This window comes from Arachis duranensis, chromosome 2 (genome assembly GCF_000817695.3).
Source record: "Arachis duranensis cultivar V14167 chromosome 2, aradu.V14167.gnm2.J7QH, whole genome shotgun sequence".
Taxonomy (NCBI): Eukaryota; Viridiplantae; Streptophyta; class Magnoliopsida; order Fabales; family Fabaceae; genus Arachis; species Arachis duranensis.
In genome coordinates this window covers 1510275-1528351 of record NC_029773.3, presented here as the reverse complement: position 1 = coordinate 1528351, position 18077 = coordinate 1510275, and the positions used below count along the sequence as shown (strand labels likewise).

Here is an 18077-nt window from a genome sequence, read left to right as displayed (position 1 = left end):
CGAACCTGAAAAAAAAATCCTTAACCTACTTGTTAGGTTAATTATTTTTTTAGAGTAATGCTACAAATTCAAGTCTTTTTATGAACCAAGTCGAACCAAGTTAAATAATAAGACTTAGAAATTATAACTAATTTTTGTTATGTTAGACTAATTTATTTAGATTTGATTAATAAAAAAATTTGAATGTGTAGCATTATTTTTTTTATAAAAGTATAAAAAAATAAATGCATAAAATCTACTGATTTATTTGTTATGTCATGTTTTAGAGAGGGTTACACTTGCACTTCCTATTTAATTTTTTAAACACGTATTAATATTTACAATTAAAAATTAATTAACTGAACAGTAAATTTAGTTTAATAAAAAAAAAAAGTGACTTGTACTGATAACCGGAAATGATTCTTGATTCCATTACCTACTAAAAAACTCCAATCTCCTCCTCTCATTAGTCATCACTGCCTCCCATCCATAGCCGCCAACGGTTTTAACTGTCCACCGCCGATCTGAGTTTCCGCCGCCCCCTGTTCCTTCAGCTGTTCACCAATTTGAAGAAGCACTCGCTGGTTTGTTTCAAAATATAAAGAAAACGCGCTCTTATATGCATGTTAGTTTTGTTTATAGCAATATTCAGTTTTTCTCTTTTGATTATTTCTTATGCAAGCTTCAGGTGATGAAATTGAATGGATTAGTTGAAATTGATAGAATTTGATGTGTTACCGTTAATCAAAATTCTTGTTTTGATTTGAGCAACCATAGATAAACACTGTTACCTGAATTGGGAATTCAGTTGGTAGAGTTAGTTACAGCAGTTATGCTAATTTCTGTAGTGTAAGCTTCTGATATTTATGGGAATTCAATTTTAATCTATGAATTGAATTCCTGACATAACTTTGAGATGAGGGTTATATTGCAATTTTGTTCTCTTTTGAACATCCCTGCTTGCACTAATCTTCTCCAAACCTGTTGATTTAATATTTCCGGATTTGGTATCACCGTTTTATTTTAGTCAAATCAACTGTCTGTTCCATTGGTTTAATGATCAGTTAACCTTGCATGGTGGATGGAGGAATGGTTGTCTAGAACATGGTTTTGAAAGGATTCAATAATGTTATTCAATCCCCAGAAGCAACCTGTCCTAATGCAAAAATGCTAAATAATTGTTCTTCTTGTCTACATTAGAAGTTGAGAATTTGATGTATGATCTATGAAGATAGATGTTTCTTTGATTGGTTAATATCATTATATGTAGACTAAGCAACATATGCACTCATTTCTACAACAATCTCTTCATATAACCTATTGGATTGAAGTTAAGATGCTCTGGGAAAAGAAAAATGTCAGCTTAGTTAATTCCTACTTGATTATAAAACGTGCTTCTTGTCATCTTTGTAGGTATGGACCAGAAAGAATCTGTTAGGGACATAACTCCTTGGGATGGGACTCTTTCTTCAAGTGACTTTTTTAGTGCTGCTTGTGCCTTTTCTGAGAAGTGGAAAAGGTTCAGTGCATCTGTTCCTCCATGGCTTTGGGTACCATCTCGAAAGCATCATTTATTATCTTCTCATAAGGTGAGTTTTCCATCATTATATTTTTCTTTGTCCACTGCATTATTGTTTTAGTTGTATGTCTTTTTTGTCTCTATGTCAGGAGGAAGGATACTTATCACTAGAGGGCATGTGCCTTATCAAATCAAGTGAGGTCTGTCAGCAATTCAATATAGTACTAAATTCATAATAGCCGAGTCGATGTAAGTTTTTGGATTATAATTGCCATTACAGGAGCAAGAGAGTTGTAGAAGTCAAACATGGAAAGAAGAGAGCAGCATCTCTCAAGAAGAAGAAGCTGTAGACAATGCCACTTTAGTATGTATGAATTGGTATTCATAATCTAGCTCATTTTTACAGCATACACTACACAAATATGGTTACTATCACCTCATTACAGTTTCACTACTGTTCCTAATTACTCACAATAATATTTTAAATATTAGGTCCAGAGCAGTTGTGATGAAGTAAACCACTATGATTTTCACATTGTTTACAGCCCTTCATATAGAGTTCCGGTGTTGTATTTTCGTTCTTACCATAGTGGTATGTTCACTTTTCAATCTATGGAGTTTGTGTGATAAATATCTTAATGGATTATAATTATGTTCTTCATAAAACATAAGTTTGAAAACCAACATTACCTTTTCATATTGATGTTGGGATTTTGGACTGGTTACTTTAAGCGACCCTGCACCTGCTCCTGTTTTAACATCTATGACAAATGATATTGATGTCCTATGAGGTTTGATGAAATTCATTGTGATTCCCCTCTATTTGTCTAGGTGACAATGACCACCCTTTATGGGAGCTTAATGTTATGTTTATAAAGGTGTTTAATGTTACATTTAAAAATCTACAATGGTACCAAGTGTATCATTTTCTGTATATCAAGGAAAATCAATATATATGTTTAGAAATAAAGGGGAATTGGGTTGTATTTCGGCAAATCAAGAAATGCTGTCTAAATTAAGAATCCTGCACCTCATTTTATATTTATTAGGTTTGAGGGAACCCACAATGCCATTGTAATTGAAGCTGTGATTGGAAAAAGAAATTTTATTAGGAAATGGAGGGAAATACAATTTTCAATTGTATCATCTAGGTTAATGGTCTTGACTTTCTTGAAAAACAACCGTTCTAAATTTTGTCTGTATCAGTTTGCATAATACTCTTTCCATTCAATATTAATATGTTATTTTAAACTTTTGATACATTCATAAATTAATATATCTGGAAGCAATTTATATCTCGATCCATATTTCATCAAATTATGGATAAAAGTCAAAACAATTTTTCAATATGAAATAGAGAGGGTCGCATTGTAAAAACAACTGTTATTCTCTACATGATGAATGGTCATTATAGGCATATTTCCTTTTTATACATTACTATGCCAAGTAAGTTTTCTTATTGAAATAAATGATTTTCACTTTCACAATATATTTGATTTGGTGATACTATTTATATAGATGGGCAACCTTTGCCGTTTGGTGAAATTGAAAAGGACCTTCCTGATCACTCTGCAAAGATACGCTCAGAATCTAAATGGACTTTTATAACTCAGGAGGTAAACAACTCTTTTCCATCTCTTTCTTTCTATTTGAAATTAAGTGGTTCACCCCAAAACTAAGTTGAGAGGTAAGACTTGCTTAACACTCAAGGCTATTAGGCTTTCATTTTTAGATAAACTGAGAAATTTGATGACAACTTGGACTTGTGTGTAGTGTGAGGGTGGCCACTAACAATTTTCAACTTTACTCTGATACTATATTAGAAACTAAGTGGGCCTAACTCACCCTAATTTCTAATACTTTTTAGACTTTAGTTGTCATTTCTTTCCATTTTCTTTTAAATTTAAATTTCCATTTTTATCCATAATTGTGTTCCTCATGAAAATATTCTGACAGCTATATCAATTTTTGGTCCATCTGATTCTTTGCACTGTGACAAGAAGCATTTTATGAATATACATGGAAAATTCAGAAAGAATGCAAGGGATATTTCCAGATATGTGGAAGTAGCAAAAATATTTTCTCCAGTTTGTAATCACATTATTTAAAAATAACAAAAACTTGTCTTCAAACCTTGCACTATTTTTGTACATATACATATTAAATGATTTCAATGTCATATATCTTGTAGGAACACCCATATTTGAACAGACCTTGGTACAAGTTACATCCATGTGGGACAAGTGAGTGGATGAAGCTGCTATTCCTTGGCGATACAGCTTTGAATAAAAATGGTTTTGTTATTGAACACTATCTGGTTTCATGGTTCTCTGTCATTGGACAAGTGGTTGGTCTTAAAATCCCTTTGGGAATGTTGGAGACTGTGAGTTGCTAAGTAAGGTGGTCAGTGATGCTTAAAATGTAATTGATGAAATGAGGGTAAAGAATAAAAAGTCGCTGCACAGCACATCAAATTTACTTTTAGAAGTTACCAAGTGAATGTGGCATGAGATATGTAAGGGTGTTCACGGTTTAGTTTTGATTGGTTTTGAATGAAAAATCAATTTTATCAAGTTGTTCCAAATAGTATAATTTATTGATGATTGCATTGGATCTATTTCATTTAAAATTATTCAAGAAATGCAACAGGTATCAGTAATTTAATTTTGTCAGGAACCTTTATTTTGGTACTAATTAGTAATTACGTGAACAATGATTCTTAATTAACCAAAAGGATGTTCGTGGGCGAAAAACTTTACGCAATTCATTCATTAATACAATGATTGTATTGTTCATCACATTTTGTTTCACTAATCAATGGTCGTTTCTTCAATGGATCATGCAAAATTTCACCCTTACATGGCATAAACCCATCACTCTACAACAATATTGCACCTTCCAAGTTGCAATATGAACAAATCTTATAATTCTTTCAAGAACCTTTTATTTTGAGGTTCTAGTGAAGTGAACAAGGAACTCTGTGTTACCCTCAGCACCTTTGAGAGGGGACTCAATCCAACCCTTACTGCAGAAACCAAAATCCTCTACTCCCTTTATAATCCTGTCAAGAACCTGAAATAACCAAAAACCAACACTTTCAGATTGTCATACTATTTATGGTTCAATGCAGGGTGAATTAACAATTTAACATGAGAAGAGAACTGCAAATCTTAGAAACTTTTGGATTATAAGTTTTCTCAACAGTGCGCTGGCTGGGGACTGAGAATGATAATTAGTTCAATTAGTTCTCCTAAGTTCTTAATATTGTATTCTTTTCCCTTTCCTAGCTTGCTTCCAAAGCAGGCATCACCAGTTTTGTAGAGAATTCAGAATCATTTATACATGCAATCCTAATGTTTGCCATTCTAAATTTATTGCAGTATTATAGACACAAATCTTAGACAGTTGATGTGATGCAGATGCACATGTCAGATGAATGACACGACAGTCAAATCCTTCTTTCAGTTTATTATAAAAAAAAATTTGAGAGAGAGAGAAAATGACAATATAACATATGAATCACATCATGTGAAGAGTGTAGTGATGTGGAAAGGTAAAGTTGATCTTGCGTCCAATTATATCTTCTTCCAAAAAGGTTGTTGCTTGACTTTTATTAAACAAGGTTTGAATTCTTTCTGTCACTGGAATTGACTTGCAAAGAGAATGACAAAAAGCCAGAAAAAGACAAGGAATAATCCTCATAACAATCCCAGAGCAAAAGAATACCAAAATAACTAAAAGGAAATTACATTTTTAGCTCAAAAGAACTGTCCAATCACCTTTGAATAACTGTCCACGGAGAATTTGTTAAAACATGAGCAGAAACCCATAATGTAGCCAACCTATTTGGTGCATTAATCGGTTTGAGTTTTTATTTAGCAATTTGTAATTAGATGGAACATAAGGGAATGGAGTTATGAATGGCAGATATAAAGCACTGTACTTAAGCATTTGTCTTTAAACTAGTTCTCTTTATCCTAACTTGAACAATGTTGAGAACATTAAATCTAACAAGATACCCAGAAATCACATACCTCTTGATGGATACTAGGATCTTTCACTATCCCCCCTTTTCCTACCTGCAAAGTAAATGATATTGCAATTTTAAAAACAGAAATATTTGTTTCCACTTTATTCATGAGATTGAGTCAACAATGATAGTTATCTTATTAAAAGCATAATTCGGTTGCTTGCATCTAATTTTCTATATATAAAGAGGATTGGGGGAAGTTGTGTCCAATTTTTTTCCCCCGTAAATATCCCTTCTTTGTATACCCAAGACTTGAACCAACACCATTGGTCAACAGACCAAAGTACTTACCAAGATCAATATAACATTTGTTTACTATTTTACAGACATTGAAATAAAAAAGGGGGCATTAATTGGCTCAGTAATTGTAATGCTCCATCAATTCTAGATAGGAGATCTGTTGGCACCTGTGTACATTTGGCATGTATTTTTAATTCCTGTATTCTACATACACTGATACAATGGAGCTAACTCAACATAATACTGGTAACATGTTTTGAAAAGTGTGAAATTTTAATCAATTTCTTTGAAAATATTATTATTGAAGGATCAAATACTCCAAGATGTCTAAAAAGGAAACCTTAACAGAATCCAATTAATCCATATGCTAACTACAAAAGAAATGTCATCATAATAACAAATCTAAGGAAAGATATTCCCTTACAAATTAGAACATTCGACTCAATCTAAAGAGACCATGCAAGCCATATCTAAGTAACACATTACACTCCTTGCTCCTACCAAAATCCCTGAAATTATCTAAATAAACTGTTCCAAACTGTGAGGCATATCTTAATTCACCAAATAGACAACAGTAACACGACGAGTAGAGATAAAAGGATAAGAGGAAAATGTGGGTGAAGAAAATGCAAAACTGTAGTTACATTTTTGTTTGCCTGCAAGATCCTACTTCGACTCTAACTCCATTTTAGTTTAACCAAGTTGAGAATATTTAGCCATAAAAATTACAGTTGGCAACACAAAAAAAATCACCTGAGACCTACGAGCTTCAAATTGTGGTTTAACTAAGGTTACTAAGGCTGCATCCTCCTTCATGACATTAACCACAGCAGGCATGACCTATGAAGAGAATAAAAGAATGTTAGTGGGTCAAGAAGGGCAACCATGCAGGTTATTCTCAAAAAGATCAGTAGATGACTAAAAATTATCATAGATGATCCATGCTTCACTTGATTTTCTAGTTGAGAGAGTGAAGTAGTCAGCCACAAAAAAGTCTAGTGGTCCATCAATAAGAAACCAGCCTACTGTCATTCTTGTGCAAATACACATATACTCAAACTATTCATAGGATTTACATAACAAGAGTTAACATCAAGTCATTAGTGATGCAAAAATCTAAGAAGCCAAATACAAATCAACAAGGCAATTTCAAATTCCGGAAAATTAGGAGCAGAGAACAGCTTTGATTACCAATGTGATAATTGAACTGGAAGAGTTATAATAATTAACAATTGGTGCATCAACCACAGCAAAATTTGGAATCTCCATTTTTCTAAAGTAGTTTTAAACAACATATGTAAATGTACAAGTTCCTGCTTTAAAAACAAGCAATTTTGACTTGATGGCTGATGGCTTGTCTACTTTCAAAGTGTGTGCAAGATTTAGCTTCCATACCATTTTCAACTTTATAACATAGCATCATAACATGTCTGACCAGTTTACTGTCCAACAGCAAAATCAGAATGACATGAAGCAGTCACCAGTCTACCAAAAACCATACGTCTGAGCCAAATATTTAACAGTTTTGGTTATATCCAAAACTCAGAAGAAGGGATGAAACAGACCAGTAAACTGGCTACTTCCTGTTTCAACTGGCTGGACCAATCCAATTTCCCGAAACAGAAATGCTATACCCCGTAATAGGAGAAATTGAGTTACGTTTGATCTGTTTTCAGAGCTTACCAAGAGAATAGAGATGAATGAAAGGTCTAAAGTCACCAAATCAACATTTTGGGGGAGTTCTGTAAGATATCTTAAATTTGTCCGCTCTATAATAGATACTCGATCATCTCTACGAATTTTCTCAGCCACCTAAATAAGTTAACAATCATGAACAGTAGAAAATCACCAAGCAGATTGATATGCAATAGCTGTAGGTCATATGAAAAATAAGAAGAGTGCATAGAACTTCTAAAGGGAAAATGAAACAGCGTACTCCAGTAATAATGTAGACTCCAATAACCAGTTTCCACATTCACAGAACTTATAAAATAGGATGAGTTACCTGTCCATAGCCTACATCAACTCCATAAACATGTGATGCGCCATACTGAAGTAAGCAGTCAGTAAATCCTCCAGTTGACAGCCCAGAATCAAGAGCAACTTTACCAGCAACATTGACACCAAGTTGTTCAATGGCAGCTTCCAACTTATGTCCCGCCCTGTGTTGTTAAAGCCAAAAATAAAAAGGAAATAAAAAAGAAAGAAAGAACGAAAATACAGGTTCACCAAAGTTGCTGTAAAGATATTATTACAAGTAAGCAGAGCATGATGGCTTCACCTACATACATATTTCGGAACTTCAGCAATTATCTCCACAACAGCTTTTTCAGACACAGGAGTACCAGCTTTATTTACCACCTTCCCATTGACATGTACTTTGCCTACATAACATATGATTTAGTTTCTATTTAGTAGTATATTGTATAGTTTCATTTTCACTATGACAATGTTATTCATATAGATGTTTGAGTATATGAAGTCATGGATAACACAAAATGAAGAACATAGAAAGACCAAAAAAAGAAAAAAGAAAAAGAAGGATTTTGAAGATATGCAACACACCAAAAGACGGAGTGAAGTATCGTCTGAAACTTGATATCTTTGCAATCATGAGGTTACTTGATCACTTAGTTTAGAACAAATGTTTACAAAATAGAAGACTCCAATTCATCAACCAAGAAAATCTTTCATCACTAGTGAACTTTGAAATCACAAAAGACTTAGGAATTGAAGAAGTGTAACATATCTAGGTGTCACATTATTTAAATTCAACCAATTAGTACAGCTCTATTAAGCTTCCTAACAGAGCATCTATATATTGTACTGGAACTAAAAATTGAAACTAGTTACCTTGCAAAATCCATGACTGGATGATGGATCTGCTATATTGCTGATATTTTTCAAGACATATTTCATCAAGCCTCTTTTTCCTACAAAACAACAGGAAGCAGAACATTTCATCAGCACTTTATTTTATTATATTATTTTTCCTATTCCTTTCAGCAGGGATGTGGGGAGGGGGGAAGTTGATTAGTAACTAATATATGGTTAAAGCAATCCTAAGATATCCCATCACATTAAAGAAAAAGAAACTAGTGTTTAGTGATATGATATGATTCCACTGAATACCAAGGCTTTTCCTTTTCTTTTACATACAATGTTCTCTTCATTTTTACTTAATGTTGATGCACATGATCTATAATCCTAACTATTAATTCAATCTTAAGATTTAAAAAACAGAAAGAAAAATAATGGTTCACAGCATAGGGAAACAGAGATACTGCCAAATAGATGAAGGATGAATCACAATAAATTGCTTTCAACCTACAACTCAATTCACAAAGCACAATTACCTTGGCCAGGGCCCACATAACTAATTTTTCCGACTTTTATTTTATTTTATTATATAAAAAAAAAGAGAAATTCAAAATTCAGCCAATAATCATTTCTCAAACCCCTGAGAAAAGAAAGGAAAATTCAAATTTATATGCCTTATAATAAGCATAGTGCTGTATAAATATAATAAATTCAAATTTATTTGCTCTACAAAGTTGATCAAAAATGAAAAACACCATGTCACTATTATATAAAACATCCACTACCACCGTTGTAGTTGCCAATATTTCAACATCATCACACACAAATGAACAAATCACATAAACAAGAATAGATATTAAGCCATGAAATTTGAAAATTTAACACAAGGGTTTAAAGCAAAGAAAGCTTACTTACTTCTTCACAGGTAAAACCTTTTCTGAATTCGCAGTAGCATATCCCTTAAATGGAGTTGGAATTTGAGCGCTGACACATCTAACTGAAAAGGAAAAAAAAAAAGAAAAAAATGAAAAAAAAAATATGTGTAAGTTGCAATATATGGCTTATGCGTGGGTGTACCTGGAGAATTGAAAGTTGGGAAACGCGAAAGGATAGTTAAGGTTGTGTCACTGTGGAAACCTCGAGAGATGGTGAAAGGATGCTTCAGAAACTGTAACACCATTTCTGTTTATCGCGTTATTCTTCTATTGTCTCTTTCTCTTTCTTTCTCATTCCTCTTGCTTTTCAGTTTGAGGATTGGAACCTCCTGCAAGATCAAAAAATAATCTCTAATAAATTAAGGTTTTGTTTGGGTGAAATTTTAAAATTTTTTTTAAAACGATCTTTTTTTTAAGGAATTTTATGAAAAAGTAAAAATAATTTTATGTTTAGATATTTTATGTAAAAAAAATTTTTATTTATTAATTATAGTTGGATACAAAATAAAAAAATAATTTTTTATTTATTTATTATATAAAAAATATTTTTTTAAAAAAATTTATAAAAAAAATATAAATTAATTATAATTTTTTAAAAATATATTTTTATTTTTTTAATATTTTTATTTTTACTATTAAAAATTTATTAAATATACTAAAAAAAATTATTTTTCATTAAAAATTTTCTTTTATCGATTTAATAACATCAAATCAAACCATATCATACAATCAAATGAACTTTTACGAGGATTGGAATCGCAAATGTTAATATAGTTTGATTCCAAAATAATTTTATATGAAATTAATATCTTTAAAAAAATATTTTTATCTATATATCAACACATAATTAATAAGTAGTTGAGTAAAGATACATTCATAATTATAATAGTATACGATTTTATTTTGATACATTTACGAAAATTATGAATGGTTATGTACTCAAATTTATTCTTTAGTATATAATTGTGATTGGATTCAAAGAAAATCCGTAATTGTTTATTGGATTAGATATTTGACCGTTATAAATGAAAGTATTATTCATAGTACAATAAATTAAAATAAAATCTTCAATAAAATCTTACCACTAAAAGTTCACGGAAGTGATCCTAATGTATCTGTAAGATAATTATTCGTGCACATTAAAGATTTCAAAATTTAACGAATAAAATGTTCCTAGCACAACCGACTTAATGAACGACACAGTAGTAATCTCTACGTAGAATACCGAACCCGGCATTAAAATCTTCCCCTATTAACAAAAAATTATAATATAAATTAAAACATTTAAAATATAAAAAAGGAAAGCAGAGTAGGAAGCAAATCAGCAACATCTTTATCTCAATTCCACACGAAAATCTGGGGTAGATTCTTCCGATACGCCATTATAAAGCTACCAAACTTAGAACCACCGTCACGTAATTCCCACTCTTCAAATATCTCTCTCTTTTTTTCTGAAACCCTAACACAAAACACAAACAAGTGAAACATAAACAACCACCTTTTTCGCTTTCTGGGTCACTGAAGCATTTCATCGAATGGCTTCTGAGCATAACAACGACAACAGCACAAGCTACCAACCTTCGGAGCCAAGACCATGCGCCAACGGTTGCGGCTTCTTCGGCACCGCCGGCAACAGAAACCTCTGCTCCAAGTGCTTCAGAGATCTCTTCCTTGAAGAACAGCGTGCCGCTTCAGCCAAAGTCGTCGTTGAGAAAACCCTTCTCAATGGCTGCGTTGCTTCCGGGTCCTCTCCTTCTTCGGACACCACCGACTCCTCTGTCGTTCCTGCGGCGGAGCCTCCTTCTTCCTCCGCTGCCGCAGCAGCGCCTTCCGGTCCCGTGAAGCCCTCGAACCGGTGCCGTGGTTGCAACAAGAAGGTTGGGCTGACGGGTTTCGTTTGCAAGTGTGGAGCGACGTTCTGCGGGGTTCACCGTTATCCAGAGAGGCACGATTGTCCGTTTGATTTCAAGGGCGTTGGACGTGACGCGATTTCCAAGGCTAATCCTGTTGTGAAAGCAGATAAGCTCGATAAGTTTTAGGTTTCTTAATTGGATTTGTATTATGATGGGTTGATCAATTCTCTTTGTTTTAGGCCACTTGAGAATTTTAGGGTGTTAGATTGATCATTCTGTTTAGGAATGAGACGGATTAATATTTTTTAAAAGTAGTTTATAAAAATTAATTTTTAAAATATAATTTTTTTAAAATTATATTATTTATATTTAGTAAATTAAATTAAAAATAATTTTAATAAATATAAATAATAATAATTGCGTTTGGTAAAATAATTTTTAAAATTTAAAATAGGACAATTTACCTAATTAAATAAATTCCATGAATTTTTTACTCATATACACAAAATACAAATTTAGGTAAATTGTGGGTGTCAATTACGGTTTTTATTTTTTACATAAACCGTGATTGGCAGAGACAGAGCGGATTACTCATAAAAAAAATTGGTCCTAAACCGTGGCTGAGTTTCACGGATTTTGAAGGAAAAATGGTAGGCATAAACCGTGGTTGAAGAAGAGGCATTCAAAGGTAATCTCCTTTTGCTTCCCAAGGTTTACGTCTTTAGTAATATAAATTGATTATAGTAAAATAAATATTTTTTGGATTACATTATTCAAAATCACTTTTAGATAAAAAATTACTAAAATAGACATCAACTTAAATAATTTTTGTATATTATCTTATCATTGTAATTCACCTATTTGAATAGATCTTATTAATTACTTTTATAATAAAATTAATATGAAAAGTATGAGGAGCCAATGAAATATTTATATACTAAAATAAAAATAACATAAAAATTGACAAAATATATTTTTAATTAAAACTAACAAAATATAAATTTTAGATAGTACTAAGAATAATAAAAAAATTAAATATTTACCTTGGTAGTGATTGAAATAAATCAAAAAAAATTTTATCATATTTTTTATATAGTATATTTTTAGTACTCTTAGTACTCTTCTTTAGTATGTTATAATTTTTTATTATTATTTACAATTAATTTTTTGTTTAATTTACTTTATCTAATAGGATCAATAAATTATATTATAAAAAGATAATAAAAAAATAATACAAAAAAAATCACCATTATAAAAATGTATAATGTCAAACAAATAATTAACAAAAAAATAAAAATAATAAATAATAGAAAAAGAGAATTCATATAAACATAAATACTAAGAATTTCATAAATAATACAATGACAACATGCATAAAGGATAAAGTTGGTAAAATGTAAATAAAGATTGAATGTTGATAGCTAAAAGCCTGTTGGTGAACGTAGAAGTTTAAAATTGTTGCTTCTTGGTTTTGAAGGCAAAATCACTTTTACGTTTATGAAAATAAAAAATTTGCCAAACCAAAGATTGAAGCTTTCAAGAAATCTAAACTTACTTCTTCTCTTCCAACGTGTTTTTCAAACACATCCAAAGTGATTCAATTAAACATAGCCATTCTAAGTCCTTCGTAAATCGTTGCTGGTAGCAAGATTTTATGTAGATTTTCATTCCTCAATAAACCGTGGTAGCTTGTCACGGTTTATAATGATTCTTTTTTATGAATAATCCGTACCTGCCAACCACGGTTTATGTAGAGAGTAAAAACCGTGGTTGACTCCCACAGTTTACCTAATAATATAAATTGCACATACACGTAACAAGTTTGTGTTTTGTGTATATAAGTAAATGTTTTATGGGATTTATTTAATTAGATAAATTGCCTTTTAAAATATTATAATAGATATAAATACAAACATTAAATTTAGTCAAAAAAAAATATAAGCATTAAATTTAAATGTTAGTTAACATATAAAATTATATTGGATTTTTAAATTTTGAAAAGTATAAATTAATTTTAAAAAATTTTACTTTAGTTACTTTTAGAAATATTTGGATTTTTTTAAATTGTAAGTACAAACATATAATTTTTTAAAAATTACAGAAACAAACATATAATCTTTTTAATTTATCAAATATAAAATGAGAAGTTTAAATTTTTAAAAAATACAAATATTTTTTTAAAAAATTTGACCAAACTAAGTCTTAAATAGGTTTGGTTGAGCTGGTAAGAATTTAGGGTGAATTGATTTAAGAAAGTATGAAGAAATTGATGAATTTGATATGAATAGTTGAATTTGATACATCTGTTCAATTTCAAAAGTCATTGTTGTTTGGTTTTCTGTTTTCATGGTTTCTCAACTCTTGTGAATTATTTTTATTATAAAATAAAAAAATTATTAAAACTTTAATTTTTAAAATTCAATTTTTTTATTGGGACAAGTTTGTACTCCGGTGAATGTTATAAAATTCAATTAAAAAAAAGTAATTTTTAAATATAATGTATTTTCATGTATTTTTGTATATTTGTATAGATAATGATAATGACTATGATTGTAGTTGGTTATGCTAAAAAAGTTATGTTTGTTGTCTGTCTAATATCTAATTTTTTAATTTTTTTCACTCAAATTGAATCAAACTACAATTTTTTAAAATTAAAAATTTTGATTGTAGTATATATTTTTTCTAAATTAAAAGCATAGAAACAATTGCAAAACTTAAGAATTTTAAGTTCCTCGGAGCTCCAACGAACTTTATGAATTTTACTCCGACAAACTTTATGAATTTTGATCGTAGTATATATAAAAGAAAATGGGTTAAGGAGAAATGAATCATGCTGGCGAAGGTTAGATTTCGAAGGAAAAAGAGGGAGAAGGGAATCCTTCGTCGTTCGGTCTTCGCCATTGGATTTCATTGCCAGATTTTGCCGCTGCTCCTCTTCTTCGCTCGACGTCGACGTCGACGTCAGCTGATCTGCAAGGTTGGATGTTGCACGCCGCTCTCCATTTCTGCTCCTCTCCATTTCTGCTCCTCCTCCTCGTTTCGGTCGTTGTTTGTCTCCTCATCCTCCTTGTCGATTGTTGTTGTTCTAATTCCATTATCCATTGTTGTTGTTCTTCTTCTGATTTTGCTTGTTATTGTTTCATTGTTTGCTTCTGCTTTCTGTTTTTGTTTCTATTTTTGTTTTTGCTTTTGTTTTTGTTGTTGTTCTGATTCTATTATTTATTGTTGTCGTTGTTCTTCTGATTCTGATTGTTGTTTTATTGTTGTTGATTCTGCTTCTGCTTTTGCTTCTAGTTGATTTTGAAAAAGAAAGGAAAGGGTATTTTGGTCCAAATGGCAATTTTAAAATTAAATTAAATCTTAGGACAATTTTGTAAGGAAAATAAAATTAGGAACAAAAAAAATTCAATTCCTAACTTAAGGATCAAAATCGTATTTAGTCCTTCTATTTAAGAATTTGCATTGTTGTATGCAATTTAAATCCTAAACGAACGAATAAGTTAACTACTTGACTAACCTAAATTAGTCATTTAAAAAATAAGAATTATTCTTCTTCTTATAATAATGTATTTTCTTACAAACTTATATAAATATACAGTAAAATATATATGAAATAATATTATTAAAAATAAAAATAACATTATTATTTTTTTAAATTTATATTTTTTATCAATTGCGGACTAAAATATTATCTCAATAAAATGAGCATGAAACTCGAGAAATTCAAGGAGGAAGAGTAAAGTAAGTATGATCGCCATAATTAAATTAGGTCGCATTAGTGTACAGATTAAAGTTCATACAGATATACAGATTTTGTATCATTTTATTTCATGTGTTAACACGTATTGGCTTCGTGTTGCACTATGCAACTGGCTCAGAGGAGGTGGCGGAAGCTCATAAAAGGAGCAATGGAGCTGGCTAGTCGAACGGATTCTGAACGTCACGCGTTCCGTTGGTTACAGTATGCAGTAGTGTGATGCATGTTATCGTTATCATAAAGAAAAGAATGGTAGTTAAATGTACATCTAGAGTTTGAAAGCACATAAATTACTGTTTTAATTTTTGAGTGATAGTTGAATGTATAATTTTATTCAGCACAAAATTATTGATTAAATATTTATTGCGAAAAGAGTGGCTTATTTTTTTTAATGATCATTTATATTTATATTTTTTAATGGTTGACTTGCTCCTTTAATATATAAATCAATACTAGAGGTGGTTCATACATTTTGGTTGAAGCTTGTAGTTAACAGTGCATTGTAAATAATTTTTTTATAAAATAGTGTTAGACCGTGTTATTTTTTCAACAATTTTTACCCTAAACAATTATTTAAATTATTAAAAAATATAAAAATATTAGATATTATTATTGTGTTACATCTTCTCAAACTAAGCTTGATCACTAGTTGACCAGGTATACAAGTTCAATAATTTTATCCCTGAACTACACATAAAAAATTTAATATTTAACTTCAAGATATTATTAAATTTAAGAAATTTAAAAAAATGTGTTTAGTAAAATTTAAAAGAATTTTTTTTAAAAAAATACTAAAATGATATTTTTCTCTCTTCTATTTATAAAATATATACTTTTTTTTATAATTTTTAAAAAACATCCTCTTTAATTCATTTTAAATTATTTGTATAAATTATTGTCAGAGTATCTAAATTGTACATATTAGCTAGTATGTAGTATTTATTAATTAAATAAAATCAATAACAAAGTATTGATTCAAAGGTGAGTTCATGATCTTCATATTTAATTTTTGAAAGTAATTATTTTTAGGATTAAAGTTTTTTAATTGTAATAAAAATTAGAATTTTAAATTTAATTTAAAAAATTAAAATACTTTTTTAATTAATTTACATACGATTAAAAAATATTATAAAGGAGTTGAATTGTGCATTTTAGTCTAAGAATCAAAGACAATGTATATTATAAATACATAACTCTCCAATTTTTTATTCTAGATTTTTTCGCTCATGTAATTATTTCACTTAATTGCAAATTAAAAAAAATTTCAAGTGAACTTTCCTACAGTCACACCCAAGGATCATTTGTATATAAACATTGTATAATTAGACTCTTCTTATAAAATTTTTCTTTGTTTGTATTTTTAGCCATTTTAATACATGTACCAAAATATAAATTAAATACTATTAGACTTTAAAAGTATTTAGCAGATTAATAGAAAAAATAGTTAAATAAGTATGTAAATAATTGAAAACATAATGCCAATTTTTAAATATACTTCATAATTGAATAAATAAAATGTTATTAGTATTATTATTAACAATCTTAAGCATTATATATATATATCTATATATATATAAATAATTTATAATTATATTTACGTTTTACACATAAAAATATATAATTTTCATTTATATTTACTAAAATTTTATACACATAAATCAATACAGTTTATATTTATATTTTTTAGAATTTATATACATAAATTAATAAAATTTATTTATTAAAAATAATTTAATATTTGTACTAGCTAAATAATGACCAAAACTACTAAAAATTGCTAATTCTAAAAAATTTCTCTTAGAATATTAGTTTACAAATGAATTAAAGAAAGTCACATAACTTTTTTTTTTCATTTTTTAATTATACAAGAAAAAAGTTCTCTTTGATATATATTATATAGAATTAGTTACTAATTTTTTTTCCATCAATTAAAAAACGCATATGCCATATTTTTTTTAAAAAAATTATATCAATTAAAATTAAATTCATATTTTAGTTAATTAAAATTATATCAATTAATATTCATAGAATTTGGTTCTTGGGCGGAGCGCCGATGGTTCACCATTTTTGCGGTAAGAAATTTTCGAGTTGCGCATGCGGGTTTTAGCTAGCAGAATTAGTCTTGCCGTGTACTGTCCCCAAAAGAAATAAGCAAATCAATTGGGATTCGTCTTCTAAGAATTTGTATACATCATTTCGTCTCTTACGGGTATACGAATTGTGTTTTGTGGAGTAGGGATACGAGTTCCGTTCTTTCGGTTTTTCATGTTTGGAGTTCAGGACTCATGGTTGAAGTTTCTGGGCTCAAGTTTATGGTTGAGTGTTTACGCTCTCCTATTTGCTGTTTGATGTGACATTTTACTTTCACCACAACGAATTAACAACTCGTTTGCGTTAATCATGAATCTCATCTTCATTTTGTCTCGTCCTTACTTCTTCCACTATTTCATAACTACCACTATTTCATCACCTCCACTTAGAATACACTGAAGACCGACGGTTTTCTTATTTTACATTCTACGCGTCAACAATTTTATTTTCACATCGGAGGTATGGCCACATCCATACTACCAAACTCACTTTTTTTTCCTTCTTTTAATTAACATTAATACTTAGAAAGAAAAAAATAAGTCACCGTAACACTGCCTACTTGGCTAAAGGTTTTATATTCAGTAATTATACTGCAAATTGGTGACAGACACCGACAAATTTATACTACGATGCAAAAAGTAATACATGAAAATATTAAATTAATTTTTGTTCTTAAACCCTAAACTCTCGATCCTACCACTAATTCCCAAAATTCAAACCCTACACTCTAAATTCTAAAATCTAAAGTATATTACCTTTAAAATAATTTTTCATTATAATTTTTTGGCAAAATTGACTATGTCATACATCTATTTTTAATATAACAGTGTCCAACCACGTATTAAATATTGTT

General features: G+C 29.9%; 3 protein-coding genes across 9 annotated transcripts; 2 read left to right on the top strand and 1 right to left on the bottom strand.

Moving 5' to 3' along the window:
• Positions 1 to 390: 390 nt before the first annotated feature.
• LOC107472709 (ubiquitin-like-conjugating enzyme ATG10) lies at positions 391 to 4071 on the top strand. 3 transcript variants are annotated; one of them, XM_016092219.3, is made up of 7 exons: positions 391 to 563; positions 1393 to 1568; positions 1648 to 1698; positions 1779 to 1862; positions 1991 to 2090; positions 3017 to 3114; positions 3690 to 4071. In XM_016092219.3, exons 2-7 carry the CDS (start codon positions 1395 to 1397, stop codon positions 3891 to 3893), a joined length of 711 nt encoding a protein of 236 aa, XP_015947705.1. In that variant the 5' UTR covers positions 391 to 563; positions 1393 to 1394; the 3' UTR covers positions 3894 to 4071. The 3 variants fall into 3 exon arrangements, with proteins under 3 accessions (XP_015947705.1, XP_015947704.1, XP_015947706.1); XM_016092218.3 differs by having other exon boundaries at positions 391 to 604; XM_016092220.3 differs by lacking the exon at positions 1991 to 2090 and having other exon boundaries at positions 391 to 604; positions 1779 to 1866.
• A 165-nt stretch (positions 4072 to 4236) lies between these two features.
• LOC107472708 (uncharacterized) lies at positions 4237 to 9845 on the bottom strand. Of its 5 annotated transcripts, none has more exons than XM_021134692.2 (10): positions 9666 to 9845; positions 9504 to 9585; positions 8622 to 8701; positions 8050 to 8152; positions 7774 to 7930; positions 7452 to 7580; positions 6522 to 6608; positions 5533 to 5577; positions 5278 to 5340; positions 4237 to 4570 (listed from the first exon to the last, which is right to left on the bottom strand). In XM_021134692.2, the coding sequence occupies exons 1-10, from the start codon at positions 9766 to 9768 to the stop codon at positions 4442 to 4444; spliced, it is 978 nt and encodes a 325-aa protein (XP_020990351.1). In that variant the 5' UTR covers positions 9769 to 9845; the 3' UTR covers positions 4237 to 4441. The 5 variants fall into 5 exon arrangements, with proteins under 5 accessions (XP_020990351.1, XP_020990352.1, XP_015947703.1 ...); XM_021134693.2 differs by having other exon boundaries at positions 9726 to 9845; XM_016092217.3 differs by lacking the exon at positions 5278 to 5340.
• A 969-nt stretch (positions 9846 to 10814) lies between these two features.
• LOC107472707 (zinc finger A20 and AN1 domain-containing stress-associated protein 7) lies at positions 10815 to 11729 on the top strand. The gene has a single exon (XM_016092214.3). The coding sequence runs from the start codon at positions 11059 to 11061 to the stop codon at positions 11560 to 11562; it is 504 nt and encodes a 167-aa protein (XP_015947700.1). The 5' UTR covers positions 10815 to 11058; the 3' UTR covers positions 11563 to 11729.
• The last annotated feature ends 6348 nt before the right edge of the window (positions 11730 to 18077 follow it).